The following is a 20,598-nucleotide window of genomic DNA, read 5'->3' on the forward strand; positions in this document are numbered from 1 at the left end:
CCGAGTGCGGAGGCAGAGAAGGAGGGGAAACAGGTGATCCAGATGTGCTATGTTGCTGCCTGGCTTATGGGAGGCTCACACAGCGGCACCAGCAGCAAGTGAAGGCAGAGGCATGGAGGGGGGGAGGCACGTGATCTGCGTGGTGCCTGGCTCATAGGAGGCTCACACAGCGGCATCAACAGCAAGCGGAGGCAGAGGCATGGGGGGAGGAAGGTGATCCTGATGTCCCACGTAAGCGCCTGCCCTGGCATGGCCGAGGACAAGCTGAGAGACGGTGGGACGGAGTGGGAGGCACGTTGGTATCATCTGCCTCCCCCTGTGCCTCTGGCTTCACCGCACACTTTTCACCCAGTGGGAGACAGCTTTGTCTGTTTGCAAATGGGGCTTTGAAATGGAGTTAATCATTCTGTTTCAAAGCGCCCCATTTGCAAGCAGACGAAGCTTCCAGTCTCTGTCATTTCTTCGTCCAGGCGAAAAGTATGTCTGCCCTAGGAAGCCCTGTAAGCTCTTGTGGCCGCAGGCAAGCAAATGGTTGGAGGGGATAGGCGTGAGGCAGCAAAATAAGACATCCCTGAAAATAAGACCTAATGGGTTTTTTGGTCTCCCCCCCCCTCAATATAAGACCTGGTTTTATTTTCAGGGAAACATGGTACTTTAATAGTTTTTTTAATCATATTGAAAGTTATAATTTGGCAGAATTCCCCTCATGTACTCAAGAAGTAAATCACCACTTACTTTTATGGCCTTGTTGGTCAGGTGTAATTTATGACTTAGGGTTGACATGATAACAGTATTCCAGTATTTGAGAGGCTGCCACAAAGGTGTGGCGGTCAAATTATTCTCCAAAGCACTAGAATGGTTGGGAACCAATCAAAGAGAAAAGGAACCTAGAATTAAGGAGAAACTTCCTAACAGTGAGGACAGTTAACTAGTGAAACAACTTGCCTTCAGAAATCTTGGGTGCTCCGTCGCTGTAGGTTGTTAAGAAGAGACTAGATAGTCGCTTATCTGAAATGGTATAGGTTCTCCTGCTTGAACAGGGGGCTAGAGTAGAAGACCTCCAAAGTCCCTTCCAGCTCTGTTATTCTATTCTATTCTATTCCATTCCATTCCATTCCATTCCATTCCATTCCATTCCATTCCATTCCATTCCATTCCATTCCATTCCATCCCATCCCATCCCATCCCATCCCATCCCATCCCATCCCATCCCATCCCATCCTATCCCATCTCACAAGTCTCTGGCAAACTCAGGGACAAGATATAGTATCGCTACAACTTCAGGTGAAGTGTTGAAGCCATTCTATGTTTTCTGAACTGTAGTGTTAAATAGAGACTAAGCACTTGCTCATAAAAAAGGGACAGTCAGATGATGAATTTAAAGTAGCCATATAGAGCTCAGCCCAATATAAAATTGCATAGTGCTACTTCTGAAGGTTGCCATAACTTCTAGTACATTCTGGTACAATTATAAAGTGCAGATACACAACCTTTTTCAGGCTGAAGTTGCACTAGGTCTTTTAATGGCTTGCCTAGCGCCACATATAAAAAAGCAGGGGAGACGGACAGGACATTAAAGGTAATAAAATATATGTGACCTAGAGTAAATATGATTAATTCCCTATATTTAATATTTGCTTTCTTACACTCTATTTATTTATTTACATGATATAGGGATGACCTGATTCTAAACGACTAGACACTTATACTTTAAAAGCAAGAAACAATAAAAACAGGTGATACGTACACAAAAGGGAAAAAAGGCATACAAACAAGTTCAAAATCTGACAGGAACTCAACAGCTTTTTTACCCCAAGACCTGGGAGAAAAACCAATTTTCTGATATTTTCCTGAATATCATCAAGATGGGAGCCATATGGATCTGGGGGAATGCTGTTCCAGAGGGGAGAGGCCATGCCAAAAATGGGATGCTTCCAAAGTCCCACTGTGTAATTTTATTTGATTAAAGAGACTTGGAGTACACCCACTCTGCTGGATTTTATCACAAGGGCAATTTTATAACAGTAAAATACCATTCAATTTCATAAAAAGAACTTCGCTGCAATTACTACTCCATAGTAATTTTATTAATTTTTAAATGAATTGCATATTCCTAATTGTTTCTAATTAGATAACAATTATATTTCTTATTATGCAATTAGATATTATAACATAGTGGCAGTCTTTGGAAGAGCTCAAAGAACTGTACTAAGAGCTTTAATGATACAACAAATTATGTACCTTCTTAAAGGGAAACGTGAGAGCTGAAATTGGGCTGCTGTAATTATCAGAATCTTCAGGTGTGTAAAGAACTAAATGACAATCAAAGGCCTTAATATTAAAACAATAGGCAACTGATAGATCACGGGTGCCAAACTCGCCGTGTCACATTGTTGTCATGTGATGTATCATGATGTTTTTTCCCTTCACAGAGCTGGGGTGGGCATGGCCTGAACATGACACATCTGGCCTGTGGGCTGCCAGTTTGATACCCCTGTTATATATTCCAGGTCATGGAAGTTTCTTTCTTACCCAAATTTGAAGATATTTACGGGGCTTGATACAATTCCCTTATTATAGCAGTTGTAACTCAGGGGTGAAATACTCCTGGTTCAGACCGGATCATCCAATCCGGTAGCGATTGTGGCGGGTGGTTCGGAGAACCGGTAGCAAAAATCCCTGTTCCCCCCCCCCGCCCAGCTGAGCCACGCGATCATCAGAGACTGTTTTTTTTACTTTTAAAAGCATTTTTTCTACAACCTCTTCGGCCGAAAAAATGCTTTTAAAAGTTAAAAAAAAAAAAAAGCCTCTGATGCTCGCGCGGCTCAGCTGGGATCGTTAGAGGCTTTTCAAAGCATTTTTTTCTGCAACCCCTTTGGCCGAAGATGTTGTAGGAAAAAAAATGGCTTTAAAAGCCTCTGGCGATCCCAGCTGACTTGCCTGATCATCAGAAGCTTCTAAAAGCATTTTTTTCTGCAACCTCTTAAGGTTGTAGAAAAAATGCTTTTAAAAGTAAAAAAAAAAAGTTGGCCACACCCACCCAGTCACATTATCCCACCCCCCCACCAAGCCACACCCACAGAACCGGTAGTAACATTTTAGATTTCACCCCTGTTGTAACTATTATTTTGCACTGGAACTAACAGGAAAGGATAGCTAAAGCCCTTTTTTTATGAATTTGATGGCATTTTACCTTTTTGCAACTGCTTAGATCTGCTTATAGGTTATGAGATCATTTGTTTTTATAATTACAGTGCTAACAAGCCACTGCAGGCAAATTGGCAAGACAGTTTTCTGACTAGTTGCAGATGTTAGAGCACTACAAAGTAGATTATATTTTAGGGCATATAGACATATTTAGATTTCTGAGGATGTGTTAAGACTCTCCTGGCTGCTGAAAGGGATGATTATTCAAAAACTATAGACCAGTGATGGCTAACTTTTTCCAGCCCGAGTGCCAAGAACGCATGCGCGCACCCCCAAAATGCAATGTGCGCATGGCCCCCTGCGCATGTTCCCTGCCTGTTGTGGCCCGTCAGCGGCCTGTGCAGCTAGTAGCTGATTCCGACAGGAAGGAGACTGGTGTGGTGATGTGCCAGCAACCTGTGCAGCTGGCACTTGAGTTAGATAATGAGGAGGCTGGAGAAGATGTGGTGCAAGAGGCGGGGATTCAGCCAGGGCCTTCAGAAGCTCCCATAAGTGAAGAGGAAGAAGAGGAGGAGCCTCTTCTTAATGCATGAGCGCGCAGAGCTGCCAAAAGGCAGGAGTGGCTCCTCAGGAGGAGGTCTCCTTGAGAGTAAGGCTTGGGGCTAATTGGCCACTCCCCTAGCCTATTTAAGGAAGGACGACGACTGCGGCAATTTGCAGGAAACAACTTCGTTCATATTCCTTTGCGTCTTGATTCCAGAAACGTCTGATCGGCTGTTGCTCCTTTCTTGTCAGTTTTCCTGCAAATTGCTTCTGGGCATTCTTCCAACCACAGTAAGATGGTTATCTGAAATACTGTGCTTCAGAATTGAGTTATTATTCTTTGGATTCTTGTCGGTTGTTAATGAAGTTAAATTAACAGCCCTTGTTCAGAAAAGATTTAAACTGTACTTCTGTTCGAACAACTACTAAGAAAACTCATTAGTAGTCCTTAATTAGTAAACTAAGGTTTGTACGGACTTTGTGTGTGCTGCGTTCTTTGGGGTCCGTAGCTGGGGCAGAACACTTTGGGGTCCGTAGCTGGGGCATGCGCCTTCCCCCCTGCATGCTCACGCGGCCTGTATGCGCCTGTGCATGTGCAGCAAAGATCTGAAGACCAGCTGGCTGGTGGGAGGTGCACGTGCATGCGCAGCAGAGCTGAACTGGGGCGATGGCTCACGTGCCCACAGAGCGCTGCATGCCACCTCTGGCACGCGTGCCATAGATTCGCTATCACGGCTATAGACCTACCATATATCTAAGTTGCAAAAAACAGACCGTCAGTAAATGGCAGCAAAGAATCAGAGTTTTCTGCATCTTTTTGCTCATGCCTAGTAGTTGTCTGAACGTTGCAGCCCGAATATGTTAGGCCTAACAAAATGCTTCCTTATTAAAGCAGCAGAAGAAAAGTTATGAAATGGTAGCTAGTCAGGAAAACATTAATAAAGCATTACTCATTAATAAAGTCCATGGTTTGTATTCAAAAGGCACTATTTTTAAAGCCTGGCATCTTCAGGTAAAAGTCCCAAGTGTAACTCTGCCTTGCTGTTGCCATCCACAGAACATTGGTAATATTGAGCTCAGCAGTGCAGCAGTCTGATTTGATGCTAGGCAGCCTTTGTATGGCATTGAGCTTTCAGTTCAAGTGAGTTTAGTCCTGTCTAGTTATATCAGCAGCTATTGAATAGTGCAGTGGCTTTACATTGAAGAAGTGAATCAGCTGGAGCACTGATTCCTTTATCTTTTTTTCCCCTATTGCTTGCTCTTTTCCTCTTGCATCTCTATTTTCAGATAAAATGTAGGTCAAAATAATAGAATCTTGAATAGTTGTGCATTTGTTTTGAACAGTGTATGTAATTATTCTGAAAATAATATTTGAATTATGTTGAGTTGCTCAAATTATAAGTAATGTGAAACTCTAAATAGGATAATTTGACAACAAAAATCCCTGCATTGTACTAAGAACATTGTTGATGTAAATGGAATGTACTGATATTCTTTCTTAACAGAATGAATCCATATTTTGAATTTGGATTTTGTCTTGATGTTGGAAATGTCTTAAATTGTGGTTGCTTCAGAGAAAAAAACTAATTGCAGCTTTTCAGTTTTTAATAATTCTGGTGCGCAGATCTCAGATTTTGAAAGAACAGTTGTAAGAAATCAAAGCTCTGTTTCCTAGCAGATCCAGGAAGTTCTAGGGCAGGTTTTGATTGTTCTGATTAATTGAGCTATATATGTACATTCTTATAATCAGCTTTTTAATAAGGCCTGCTGGTTAGGAAATGTTCGTACTGCTCCTGTTACAAAAGTAATACAGATGAATGTTTCAGTTAATTGGAGAAATGTGTTAAAAATGAATACTGAACCAATATATTTTCTTCGTTGTAATAGGAAAGTGAATATGATATTCCCCGTGGCTATTGCTTCAATGTTTAATAATTTGCAGTATTGAATTTGCATCTTAATTTGGACTAAAAAAATGGCATTCAGAAATCTATGGGACAATTTTCTACTTTCCTCAGTCACTGCTGCTAAGAAAGTTTACAGAAAGACTTCAGCATATCATTGCTGAATGACTTGCAATCAGAACTCTGATTAGTTCCTTCCTTATGGATTCTATGGAATCTCATCATTACAAAATATGGTGGCATCAGAAATTGAGGAATCTGAACCATAGATTGATTTGGACAAATTATGGAGATGTTCAAATCGAGTCATAATTATCATCATTGATTCACTTTATAAATCCACCTAATAATGGTTGTAGAATACAAAAATTATAAAACAAAAAAACAAAATACAGTAACAGGGTAATGTTGGGGAAATGCCACAGAAAAGAAAAATCCCAGGGACCATTCAGGCAGAATAACAATGCTTTTCTGAAGGATGGAAGATTCTAACCCATTGGACTCTCTCTCTCTGTGAATTTTTATCTAGATGGCAGGGTGATAACAGAGAAGGCAACCAGCCTTTGGTTCCCAGCCAGATAGTATTGATTGCCGTAACCCCAAGAATGCCCACATTTTCAGAGTTATAGTATGGACAAAGACAATTACTTCCAGGCTGCCCATCATCTTGGTTCTTAACTTTTAATCTTTTTATTCTAATTTTTGGGGTTTTTTTTAGCACTTTAAGACTTTTTATTATATTGTAAGCCACCTAGAGTCACTGTATTAGTGAGATGGGCAGTATGGTAATTTAGTAAATAAATAAGAGTAAATAAGAAATTAGAGAACAGTCCGGCAAATAACAGACCTCTGGCCACGAAAAGCTTTATATACAACGAAATTGGTTTTAACCTCACTGGTGCAATCCATGACAAAAAATACAAACAACATAAATAGTATAAAGAACAATCTCTATGCAAGTAATTAGGAGGAAAAAAGAAAAAGAAAGAAAAAGAAAAACTAGTCATATGTTTCTGCGTGTGTGTGGAGTGATTGTGGTTGTGTTTAAGAGTCTGACAGCCCAAGGATACCTTGTATCTTGAGTTGAAAAATTAAAGCCAACTGGTAACCAGTGCAACTTGGGGAATTCTAGTAGTACATAGGCATTTTGAGGTGTTTCCATATTTTCTTACACAGCTGCATTCTGAACCAGCCATAGTATCTGAATTATATTCAAGGGCAACTCAATGTAAAGGGCATTCAGTAGTCCATTCAAGAGACCCTGAGAGTCTGTCAATCCAGGAAAAAATGCAACTGTTGCATATGAGGGATCTGTAAAATCTTTCCTGACCACATCTACTACTTGCTTTCAACTTGTTTTGTCTGAGGAAGTATAACTCCATCAAGAACCAAGGATGGAAACTACCCATTCACAACCAATCCATGACTCCAAGGCTACTTGGTCTTATTATGGTTGAGCCTGTTAATCCCCATGCAGACCTCAACAGACTTCAGAAACTGGTACAACCCTTTAGCAACTTCAATTGGCAAGGGTTGAGATATACAAGTAGATATTATTATCATACTGCTGATATTTGACCCATGCTGTCATGTGTTTTCCTCCAGAGGTCTCATACAGATATTAAATAGAATAAGGAAAAGTGTCAAGCTCTGAGAAACCCTGTTGAGCAAGCTCCTAGAATTCAATTCTCTTCCCCATCAACATTGCCTGGAACTATCTTGAAAAAAAGGAGACAAAACAGCAGCCTCCATTCTTAAACCATAAAGGGTCTAGAATGATTAATGGTACTGAAAGCCACTGTGAACTCAAGAAAGATCAAAAGAGTTGCCACAAGTGCAATCAATGCTGTCTCAAAACTATTTGAAATCTAATTAAAAAGGATCCAGATAATTCATTTCTCCTAAAACTCCGTGGAATTGCATCCTAAACACTAAAAAGAAGAACTTGGAGACCAGATTAAAATTATTGGGTCCAGCAATTGTTCCTTGAGGAAGGGATGCATCATCTACAGGTTGCTAAACTAACAGTTCTGAGAACTTTGCATACTTCTAGAGATTTATAATCTCAATGCATAGAGGTAGTGAACTAATCTGACAGATTCTTCTGTAGCTTCTGAGTTTTAATATGCTTCTCAAATATTTGCATTCTTGGGTTTAAAATCAGTAATTGATTAAGAGTTCCAGGAAAAGTACCAATGTATGAAAGGCGTTTTCTAAAAGGAAATATTTTTATTTACTTAACAAATTTATATAGCCACCCAACTCACGCATAGATGACTCTGAGAGGCTTTCAATATTTTAAAAAGTTAAAGAAATCCACCATATAATAAAAACATTAAAAACCTTTATCCCACCCACATAGTATCAGGTAGAAACTATATATAGTCAAGACAAGAACATGTTTCATTCAGTTTTTCATTTTCTAAAAAATTAATATAATTTCTAAAGAGGAAGAATGGATATTTCAGTAGATCATCTTGCTAATAAAGATGAATAAAATCCTTAGGTATTGGAGGGAGGGTAGATACCTCATGAGCCCTCTTTTTGTGGCTCTTTTTAGCGCAATTTCCTGACATTTTGAAATGGTAAGTAAACAAATGCTGTATTTAGATTTAAATTTAATGTTGTGAATCCCATTGTGAATCCCACAGCCTTGGAAAACAGCTCAGAAATACAGTACAGTACATTGAAAAAGGACAGGTGGGGAGATGTTGCTCATGGTAGAAAAACAGGAAGAAAATGGACAGTTACAATTGTGTGACCTTTAGCAGTTCAGTGTCTTTACATAACTTACCACACGATATTTGTATATACGTTTCCATAGAAGTCTTGAATATATTTTGGTTTATTGTTTATGACGTTCTATATAGTTTTAAGGGACGCGGTGGCTCAGTGGCTAAGACACTGAGCTTGTCGATCGAAAGGTCGGCAGTTCAGCGGTTTGAATCCCTAGTGCCGCGTAACAGGGTGAGCTCCCATTACTTGTCCCAGCTTCTGCCAACCTAGCAGTTCGAAAGCACGTAAAAAATGCAAGTAGAAAAATAGGGACTACCTTTGGTGGGAAGGTAACAGCGTTCTGTGTGCCTTTGGTGTTTAGTCATGCCGGCCACATGACCATGGAGACATCTTCAGACAGTGCTGGCTCTTCGGCTTTGAAACGGAGATGAGCACTGCCCCCTAGAGTCGGGAACGACTAGTACATATGTGCAAGGGGGAACCTTTACCTTTACCTTTACCTTTATATAGTTATAAACAGTAACACTGAGGCTGAGCAAGAGATTATTGGGATCAGATTCTCTCCCCCCCCCACCCCCAGTGTTTCATAATTAACCATGTGGCAGTCAGTAATGGATATCCAGGCAACTAATTAAAAATTCTGGGTTTGAGAGTTGGAGTTATAAAAGTTCAGATGTTAATGAGCTGTCTTTGAATGGAGAAATTAGCTTGTAATAATACAAGTTCAATGACAGAGGAGTTTTTAGATTTAGCAAGGATAATTTTTGGATGAGGTTGCAACTAGGTCAACTGAGCATTGCATGGAGGAGAGGGGGATTTTCTTATAGGGTTGTATGAATCTGTTTGATTTTACAGCAGTTTCCTAGAGGATACTTAAGACTATTCGCACGTGTACAGTATGCATGTTTGTATCTACCTAGGTGCTTATGGAATCTATGTAAATATGTATACAAGTGTGCATAGCACATAAAGCAAGAGAGCACTAAAGTACTAAAGAATCTGTGCAAAATAAATGTTGCTAAATATAAAACACTAAGATGTAATGTATATTCCATCCCCCCTTTTTCTTTTTTTTTTGTTTGATGTGAAGAAGTTTCATAGAACATGGAAATATTCTTTTCAAAGTATTAGTGTAGTGTTTAAATAGGGCAGTACAGTATTTAAGAGAATGAGGTGTCCTTGTAAAATCAAGAGTCTCAATTTGCTGTATTATAGGAGGCAGATGCTAGATCCCATTACTAATGCCACCAGTTGCTTTATGGAAGGATAAGGCAAGAAATAGAGATAAATATATCATTTTATATTTTTATTATTTTTATTTTTGTTGTTTGTTGTTAGTTGCGAAGTTGTGTCCAACCCATCGCAACCCCATGGACAACGTTCCTCCAGGCCTTCCTGCCCTCTACCATCCTCTGGAGTCCATTTAAACTCAAGCCTACTGCTTTAGTGATTCCATCCAGCCACCTCGTTCTCTGTCGTCCCCTTCTTTTGCCCTCAATCTTTCCCAGCATTAGGCTCTTCTCCAGTGATTCCTTCCTTCTCATTAGGTGGCCAAAGTATTTGAGTTTCATCTTCAAGATCTGGCCTTCTAAAGAGCAGTCAGGGTTGATCTGTTATTTTTATTATTATTTATTAAATTAATAAATGTGTCTGGGAATTAAGTAAAGGTGTGTGGAAAAACTCTGTAGTAGAGATAATCCTCCAGTTACGACAGTTCACTTAGTGATTGTTTGAAGTTATGCAATAACCCCCCAAGAATTTATGACACAATCCCAAAATTACAAATGTTGCAGCACAAGGCAATCGTTAACGAACGATCGCAGAGGCACTAAAACATTCACCCTGCCATTCCCCCCTTGTCAGGTCTCTACAATTGCTTCCCCGTTCCCATCCTGCCACACTGGACTCAAAGATCTGTCTCTTCTTTGCTGTGGTTTCTTTGAGAGCAGGATGATTTTGCTTCAAAAATCCAATTGGCTTGCAAAGTTTTGCGTGGAGACTGAAAGCTGGGGGGCGTAATTTCGCACAAAACATTTGCAAGCTGACGGTATGCTTTGAGAGAGCGAAATCACGCTGCCTCAAAGTGTCCCATCAACTTACAAACATTTTTCGTGGCGACTAGAAGCTTGTGGGGACTGTGATATTGCGCAGCAGAGAAGCTGGAGGGGAGACTGCTTGCTAGATCTTTGCAAGGTAAGTGAGCCTGCGTGGCAGGATGAGGGGGAAGCAATTCCCCATGAGATACCTGAGTTATCTCAGTGAGTCAGGGGAAGCCTTGTGTGGTCTTAACCTGGTGGCCTATTCCATCACTAGGCTCCTCATAGCCTTCCCCACCCTGAGATACCCATGTACACTTAACAACTTACGCATTTGATTAGTGAATATGTGGGCAAAAGCAAGGGGTTTTCACCTTCATTTTATGTGATTCACTCCAACAAATCCTCGAGTTACGAATGTAATTGGCAGGCTCCATTACATTCGTACAGTAACTCGAGGATTACCTGTACTACACTTTGGGTTCAGTACAATTTTTCCAATGATGATTTACATCTGCATCAAACATTGTAACAAAGTTGTTAATTGTCTCTGCTTTTCATTGAATTTAAAAACCAAAAATCCTTACTGAGATACTGTTTTGATTCTATAAATATCATAGAATGCTGAAATAATTGTAATGCTTATTTTTAGGACTCCTGAGAAGAGATTTCTGAAATAATGCCTGTCAAATGTTTTAACCCCTGGAATATAGCTTATAAATATCGATAATTTTCAAAACAAACTCCTTATATATCAAGTTCTTGTTTTCCTTAAGTTCCAGTCACCTCCTTGTTTCCTTTTATATCTTGTTAGATTTCTCTCTAAAAGTAAAGAATCCATAGTTGCTAAGATCTGACTGTTGCCTAACAACTATTGGGCAAATCTTAGAATAAGATGGTTTTTTGAGGCAACCAAAATAATCTTTTTCTTTTTTTAGCAATTAGTGCTGCATTTAGTTGTGATTCATGAATGCCTCTTGGATCTTGTCCATCATTCTTAGGAATATTGATGTATAGTTTTATTTTCTTGTCTCACTTTTCTCCTCCTTATTCTTTGTGATGTTCCTGTAGTTAATACAGCTTTGTGATTAAATATTATCAGATTGTTAACTTTCATTTGCTGACAAGAAGAGGGAATCTTCTTTTCATTTCTAAGTTTTCAGGAAGTGTAGAGAGGAAAGAGCGATAGTAAACAAGCCAGAAAAAAGCAAGGATACTTTTTGAGGTCAGATTTGTTTGGCCTCACAGTTGTAGATCTTCCATGTTTCAAAAGCCTAGACTGAATCTATGGCAAAGACAATTATAGCACTTTCTATGCTCCATTGGCTCTAAACAAACCAAACTTAATAATTTGTACTGCATACTGCAAACATTTATCAGTCTGCCAGTCTTAAAAACTGCTTTACACGCAAGCACATTTTATCAAGACAATTGCACTGAACTGAAGCAATAAAAGCACAGAGGGCTGAGAGGCACCATCAAAGCATACATTAATTTGCTTTCCTTATTAAAAACAAAACAAATGTTGAACCTAACAAAGTAAGGTATAGACATAATTCTTTTTATTGGAGGAGAAGCAATAAAAGGCAAACACGTTCTACTTCTCTGCCAGAGCAGGAAGAAATAAAATTTTAATGTTTGCAGCAATGAAAGACAAATTTTCTAAAGGAAGCTGCAGAAAATACTGTTCTGTTTTAGACAAAATGTAATCCACTATGTGTAAGATTTGCTTGTCATCCAGCAGTGGAAAGACTTTGCTTTGTGGTGCTCTTTTAAGATATTTTTTAAAAAATGTAAGTTGCTTCATGAAGATAAAAATGGGAAGGAAAGAGAATTACAATGGATTTCTAGAATTCATCCTCTCTCATTCAACTTATTTGTGTTTTTTTCATATTTTCCTTAAAGTTAAAAACCTTTTTTGGTTTCTTGTTAATGGTTTCTCTTTGATTTCATAATAGGTTCTCAAATTATTACATGTCATTTTGAATTGCTTTGCAATTTGGGTTGTTTACAAATCCTGTAAATAAATAAAGAAGAATAGCATGTTTTACCTCCAGCATCTCTGCAGGCAGCTGATCTGAAAACCAGAAACATTCTCAACCTCCTTTGCAATCTCCCTCCCTATCTTTCTCTTACTGTCATTTCTCACTTTGGCTATGTTCCTTTCAAAGAGCCACTTACAAAATGGCAAAAAAGCAGCAATAAAAATGATGATTGCAGTAAGTATTAATGAAGAAGAATGGGATGGAAATACAAATCAAGGTAAAAGGACAATAAAAAAGTCAGCTTCAGAAGAGATGTGGTTTTTCTCTAGACTTACAACTTCTCAGTTTATTCTTTCTTCCTCAATTTTCTCATTGCAAATTCAGACCTGAATTCACGCATTACAAAGAAGGTTATAATTTACTTGCAATAGATAGGAGTGAACCCTTTCTCCGTGAAGACATGTGAGGTCTAATTGAAAAAGCATCCATGCATTCATTCCCTGGTTTGAACTTTCCTGTTTGCATTTCTGCGTGCATATGTAGGAAGACTTCCATGGCACAGATATCCTTGCTGAACACATGAATGCTTTTTACAAAAGAGATGTAATCCACATGGCCTTGACTAGTGAGGTGTTTTAATTCCTTTCTAGAATGTCTGAATATAACTTTATTGGAGGCTGAGATTTATATATTTCTGTTGTTTAGACAGAGTGGGGTGAGTTCTTATGTCCTACATAAAGCTTTGTGAACGCTATTCGGAATGGTTATTGAATGCTTCACTTTGCTTATTCTTTTATGCAGATCTGTTGCCACTTGTTGAACCCCACTTCTACCAAAATGCCTGTGCCCAGCAGGTATTAGCCCCCCCCCACCATTTGAATTGCTTCTTAAATATAGGTAGTCTTTGTTAAATGACTATTCATTCAGCAACTGTTTAAAGTTACGAACAAGCTGAATGATGATACTTAAGACTGAAGCTTGAGCAGTGGTGGTGCAGTGGTTAGAATCCAGTACTGCAGGCTACTTCTGCTGACTGACTGCTGCCAGCAGTTCGGCAGTTCGATTCTCACCGGCTCAAGGTTGACCCAGTCTTTTATCCTTCCAAGGTCGGTAAAATGAAGACCCAGATTGTTGTTGGGGGTAATATGCTGACTCTGTAAACCTCTTAGAGCGGGCTATAAATCACAGTGAAGTCTAATGCTCTTGCTATTGAAGTTCCAGCCATCCTAGCACTCCTAGTCCCGTGATAGCGATCTGAGCCCTTGGCAACTGTCTTGCATTATGATATTTATAATACGCAGTTACATGATCACCATTTGCAACCTTCCCTGCCAGATTCCAACAAGCAAAATCAATGGGGAAGCTGAGAGGGAAGGTCTCAAAATCATTCCAGTAAGTTGTTTGCACCCTTCCTGCTCAGCAGCAAACAACACACACACACACACACACACACACACACCATGTGCAGCTACCGACATATTAACTCTGCCTGGCAGCACTACTAACATGTCCATGCCATGCCTCACAGGTCACTTGTGCATCTCCCACCACCACAACAACCACACCCAGCTGCAGTGCTTTTCATGACCCCTCTGTACATCCCTCCCTACTCAGCAAAAGCTATCCCACTGTGTTCACATCACACCTTACCTGCCTGTTAGTCTGTTTGCAATCCACCAGGGACTTGCTTAATGACCCATCATCCTTGCTTAATGACAGCAGGGACTGCTGATATCGTGATCACTAGCGATGTGATCACATGATTAACACTTTACAACTGCATTATTTAGTAATGAAAATTCCTGTCCCAATTACCATAGTTAACCAAAGACTACCTATAAAGCTTGCTCCTGGGGAGGAAAGCTATGGCAAATCTAGACAGCATACTAAAAAGCAGAGACATCACCCTGCCAACAAAAGTGCGTATAGTCAAGGCTATGGTTTTCCCAGTTGCAATGCATGGCTGTGAAAGTTGGACCATAAGAAAGGCTGAGCGCCAAAAAATTGAGGCCTTTGAACTATGGTGCTGGAGAAGACTCCTGTGAGTCCCTTGGACTACAAGGTGATCAAACCGGTCAGTCCTAGAGGAGATCCACCCTGACTGCTCTTTAGAAGGCCAGATCCTGAAGATGAAGCTTAAATACTTTGGCCACCTAATGAGAAGGAAGGACTCACTGGAGAAGAGCCTAATGCTGGGAAAGATTGAGGGCAAAAGAAGAGGGGGACGACAGAGAACGAGGTGGCTGGATGGAGTCACTGAAGCAGTAGGTGTGAGCTTAAATGGACTCCAGAGGATGGTAGAGGACAGGAAGGACTGGAGGAACGTTGTCCATGGGGTCGTGATGGGTCGGACACGACTTCGCAATTAACAACAACAACCTATAAAGTCATAAACTGGATTTTTCTAGTGATTAATACAGTTCCTATTAATTCTTTATTCTCTGAATGCCTGAGTCTTCCTCCCAAACAAGAAATATTTGACTTGCCTTAAGCCTTACTAGTTATTGTTGACCCATATTGATGAGCAAATGTTCTGTCTTTTTAATGACCTGAATGAATCAGGAATACATAGTAACATGTTGTTCCACTGTGGAGAGTTTGGTGGGCATTAACACTCCACCCCCCCACCCCCCATTTTTTGGCTAGAAATAGAATACTACTCGTGAAGATTGTAGTCATTGCTGTTGAATATATGTTAATCATATGTCGTTTGTCCCATTATATACTTCCATTTTGCAAATAGAAAACTATAGTGTATATGTTCAAATTAAAAATGAAAGCAGCAGCATCACTGTAATGTAGTATTGAATCATTGCATTAGATTAGTTAGATAAATATTGCTAATGCATTGCCCACAAAAAATGTTGCTTTAGAAGTTAATTCAGTGCTTTGCACATGAAAAGTTTTGGCTTCAATCCTTGACATTTTGAGTAATAAATTTTGAAATTTATGGTCAGTAAAAATAAGCAATCCTGGCTAAAAGTCCTAATATCTGTGTAAAATAGTTTGATATGTTTATAAATTTACACTCTCCAGTCTAAAATTTGTTTGAGATGTTCCTATTTTTGAATTATTTTTTATAGTCCAAAGAATAATTCTAAGTACCGTATTTTTCGGATTATAAGACGCACCGGACTGTAAGGCGCACCTACCTTTTTTGGTGAGAAAAACAAGAAAAAGAAATCTGCCTCTGGCTCTGCCTCCCAGCAATTTTGCCTTGTTGCAGCAAACAGCAAACAGCCTGCTTTACTTTCATTATTGTTTTCAGCATAGCTTGATTAGCACAAGGAAAAAAAAATCTGCTCCAGCAATTTACTTCCTTGCAGCAAGCAGCTTCTTGCCCTGCCTTCAGGTGCTTTGGAGAATAGGTTGACCCCCTCTTCTTTGTGGCAGCCCCTCAGATAACTGCTATCATGTCACCCCTAGTCCTTCTTTTCATTAAAATAGACATATTCAATTCCTGCAACAGTTCTTCGTATGTTTCAGTTTCCATTCCCCTAATAAACTTTGTTGCTCTTCTCTGCACACTTTTAGCGTCTCAACATCTTTTTTTTAAATAACGTGACCAAAATAGTATTCCAAGTGTGGTCTTACCAAGGCATTATAAAGTGACACCAACACTGCATGCGATCTTGATTCTATACCTCTTTTAATGCAGTCTAGAACTATGTAGGCTATTTTGGCCAGTACAGTTTTTGAACTAAGATACCTCAAATGGTCTAATTTACAGAATGTGTCCAAAATTTGGGGAGATTGTGACTGTTTCAGTGCTACTGACTGCTGCTGCAGTCACATGCCTTTCATTTTCAAAGTTCTGTGACAGTTTCCCAGCCAGTCTTGCAATCACTCACTTCCCCTACCCACCCAGTAGCAGCCACTTACCTGACTACTGGGAAGGGAAGGGAAAGGGAGGGAGGGAGATTTCCAGTGCTCCCTGCCAAATTACCACAACAAAACTCAATGGGGGAGTTGGCAGGATGTCAGAAGTTGCTCCTGCTCCACTGCTTTTTTGCCCATTCATTTTGTTTCTCTGTTTAGGTAAGGAAATGTATCTGAAAAACTGGTCCAAAGGGGCACAGGTTGTCTAATAACAGCTAAAAATAACCATAAATAATATACATGTCTGAAACTCTCAGCATATACAGAAGAACCTGTTATAGTTTAGAAGCAATTATAAAATGAGCACTTTCCTTGGGTACTTGTAACAACTCTTTATGTGGTCCTTTCTAGGGTGGAACTTTTAGGTTGCCTGAACATGGAATCAACAAAAAAACATTTTATTATAGCAAGGGGTCAGGATGATTTATAGCTATATGATCATCCATTAGGATGGTGGACCTAAAGGCCTGTCCTTTAATGATTAATGTATGTGGATGACTGACCATATTATATTTTTACACATTTCTGCCAAGGTAATCCTGCTTACAGGTCTAGTGTGGTGGCAGTTCCACTGAGCAAGTGAGCTATGATACCCTGAGGTAATTGTTGCTAGCCAAATAGGTCATATTTGGCAACCAGAACAGCATTGCTTTGAAAAAAATGACACTAACTTCATCACTCTTTTTTCCCAAACAGGCGCTTTACAATTAACATCATTTGTTGCAGAATTAGAATTATGTTTCTTAGAAGCTGAGATTTCTATTTAGCTTTGAATTATTTTTGCGTTTTTAATTATGGATTTAACATTTAAATTCTAGTCTGGCTCATTTTAGCACTTGTTTTTGGTGGTAAAATGCAGTAATTAAAGACAAATATTCTTTGAACCTCATTAAACATACTGAAAATGATAATTGAAGATTATAATTTCTTTATAATTAGAGAATTATTGAGAATTATTATATGTAAATTGAGAAATTTTATAATCGCAGGTTACTGAGGATTGGGCAGCATATACATTTAGTAAAGTCATTTGATTATTGTTACTGGACTATGATTTTGGGAATTCTGTAGCTGAATCTTTGGTAGCCAGAAAATTTTGGATACAAATACATGTACTAATTCAGAAGATTTTAAACACTAATGTACAATGAAACCAGAGGATTTATTTTTTGGGAATGATGGATAAACAGCTGGAAAAAAGTCATGGAATTTTGCTTTAATATATAACTGTAGCAAGATTTGTTATATGCTTCGAAGTGGAAAGATTTGATACTGTCCACAATGGAGGAATGACGAAGATGATGGAATTTCCTGAGATGGCTAAATTGACTTCTTTGGTTAGAGAAAAGACAACATCTATATTTGGTGCTTACTGGAAACCCCGTATATACTTTTTGTAGGAAATAAAAAAAATGAACTTTTGATTTATAGTTTTGATGATAAAACATTAGATAATAGAAAAAGAGCCTATTTTGTAACTATAGAGTAAGATAATTTTCTAATCATACTTCTATTTGCTGCAAAGGAAATTGGAAGCCTCTTTCTCTTTTTATCTTTTTACACTTTTATCTTTTTCTTCTTTTCCCTTTTCTTCTCTTTCTTTCTTGTATTAATTTTTGTTAGTTTTTATCTTTTTTAAAAAACTCATAATAAAATTTATACAAAAAAAGTATTTCTGATGGTGAAATGATTTATGGTTATGGTCATTGACATCTTAGAACAGTTATCCCCAGCCTAGCACTCTGATTAATTTTAAGCTCCCATTTTAAAAGTTAGATTTAGGTTTAGATTTAGATTTATTAGATTTCTATACCACCTTTCTCCCGAAGGACTCAGGGCGGTGTACAGCCATATTAAAACATATAAATTTACAAAATTTAAAAACAATTTAAAACTGAATATATAAAAATTTGGCCCACAAAATTAAAAAACTAACATACACCCCTTATAAAATTTATATTAGGCCAGCCCGGCTTGTTGGAACAAAAGGGTCTTCAGGGCGCAGCGAAAGGTACGCAGGTCGGGGATAAGACAAACCTCTAGGGGCAGTTCATTCCAGAGACTGGTGCCCCCACAGAGAAGGCTCTTCCCCTGGGTGTCACCAGTCGGCATTGTTTGGCCGACGGCACCCTGAGGAGCCCCTCTCTGTGGGAGCGTATTGGCCGGTGGGAGGCTGTCGGTGTCAGAAGGCGGTCTCGTATATACCCTGGTCCTAAGCCATGGAGCGCTTTAAAGGTTGTAAGCAACACCTTGAATTGTACCCAGAAGACCATCGGGAGCCAGTGCAGCTCGTACAGAAGAGGTGTTACATGGGTGCGCCAAGTCGCACCCATAATCACCCGTGCAGACACATTCTGGACCAGTTGGAGCCTCCGAGTGCTCTTCAATGGGAGCCCCATGTAGAGAGTGTTACAGTAGTCCAGACGTGACGTGACGAGGGCATGAGTGACTGTGTGCAGGGCATCCTGGTCCAGAAAGGGATGCAACTGGCGTATCAGGCAAACCTGATAAAAAGCTCCCCTGGCCACGGCTGTCATATGATCTTCCAAAGACAGCCGTGCATCCAGGAGAACACCCAAGTTGCGAGCCCTCTCTGAGGGGGCCAAGATCTCGCCCCCAATAGTCAGCGATAGAGCCAGCTGACTATACCGGGACGCCGGGAACCACAGCAACTCGGTCTTGGAAGGGTTGAGTCTAAGCCTGTTCCTCCCCATCCAGATCTTTGATTAACTTTCAAAGTTAATTTGAAAATGTGTCACGGTTTTCAAAATCATGACAGTCCCATATGCTAAACTTTTTTTCCTGTCTATTTTAAACTTATTTTATACTTAGGTTAGATATGGTGGAGGCCTTCATGGAAGATGGAGAACTAAGACAAATTCTTCAAGAAGATCTCCTCCGCCGCTTCCCAGACTTCAATCGGATAGGAAAAAAATTTCAGAAGAAAGCTACTCTACAGGACTGTTACAAAATGTATCAGGCAATTAATCAGCTACCTAATGTGATACAGGCACTGGAAAAAAATAATGGTAATTTTTTTTCCTATTTTCTAAATATGTTTAGAAATTTTCTAATTTTTTAAAAAAATTAGATGTTTTACTTCTAAAAATGTTAGAAATGTTTAGAAATAGAAATTTAGATATTTAGAAAATAGATATTTTCTAAATATTGTGCTTGTAGTTCATAAACTCTATTCAGCTGCCAAGACGATTTTTACAGCATCCAGGAGAACTGTTTTACTGCCAGTGTTACTGGCAGTAAGTTTTACATGTGTAAAAAGCTAAGCATTCTGGTTTGGAATGCCTTGTCATCTGACATTTGTATTCCTTTGTTCATTTTTCATATAAGAAGAAAACAATTAGTGTAGGCAATATGGGGGAAAACCCCCAATTCTGATTATTAAATTGACTTGAAATCAGTATTTTGGTATTAGGAATATAGCCTCAATCTCTTAAGTACAGAACAACCAAAGAACTTAATCAATAAAAATTTAAAAACATAATCAATGGAAAGAGAAAATAGCAATTAAAATATGCTAATTGATACAGTGAAACAGTGCAGCAATTAGAAATTTCTAAACTGGGCAATAATCAAAAAAGTTATAGCTAGGGTATTTTTTATTCAGAGCACAAGTCAAGATTGCTCACTTCACTTCTGAAGTAAGAAATGCTTGGATATAACCAAGTTGTTTACAACAAAGCAGGATTAGATACACTTTTGTGTCAGTCATGACTCTTATTACATGAACTTATTTACATATGTACATGAAGTTACCTGTATGTCCAGTGAACGTATAATTTACAGCTTTCTCAGAGTTGCATTAAGTATGTCTTTTTCCAAATTATTAAAGAGTTTTTCTTTAAAAGAGTCAGTCAAGTTTTCCATGTGCTGAATAAAAAAACCATTCAGTTTGTGTGATAATCCTACTATGTGGCTCGGCATGCTATTCCGAATTGTAGTAAGAGAAAAAGAAGAAGACGGAGAAATGTAATTTGCTAAATAAAAAAAGAATTTTAGAATAGTAACAAAGCAGGTTTGGGATGCTAATCTTTAGAAATATTTGTAACTCAGGATTGATCAAGTGTAAACAAGGAAAGATGAATAGAAATAGGAGGGGAAAAAGAGTAAGATATAAATTGGTATGTTGGCTTTAGAATAAGTTGAAGCCAAAATATAACATTCCTTGGTTGATCATAACAAGCATTAGTTACCTTTTGTTCAAAATGTAGTCCTAACACTGTTTGTCTAGAAACCTCTATATAGCACGTTGTCCATAAAGAACTAGCAATATGGCTGAGAAATCTTGAAGGGGTTGATATAGATAGACTCCTGTTCATAGAGAAATAGCCAATGAAGCCCTGACTGATT

The 20,598-nt window shown here is 38.9% G+C and overlaps 1 protein-coding gene across 1 annotated transcript in view; it reads left to right on the forward strand.

The window, feature by feature from the left end:
• Positions 1–20,598, forward strand: part of MSH2 (mutS homolog 2) — a 75,046-nt gene that overhangs the window by 18,599 nt on the left and 35,849 nt on the right. The window contains exon 7 of the mRNA XM_034427445.3: positions 19,063–19,259. Within this exon, the coding sequence (XP_034283336.1) occupies positions 19,063–19,259 (197 nt within the window). The remainder of the gene's footprint in view (positions 1–19,062; positions 19,260–20,598) is intronic.

Source organism: Pantherophis guttatus, chromosome 1, assembly GCF_059756535.1.
Source record: "Pantherophis guttatus breed Tessera chromosome 1, ASM5975653v1, whole genome shotgun sequence".
NCBI lineage: Eukaryota > Metazoa > Chordata > Lepidosauria > Squamata > Colubridae > Pantherophis > Pantherophis guttatus.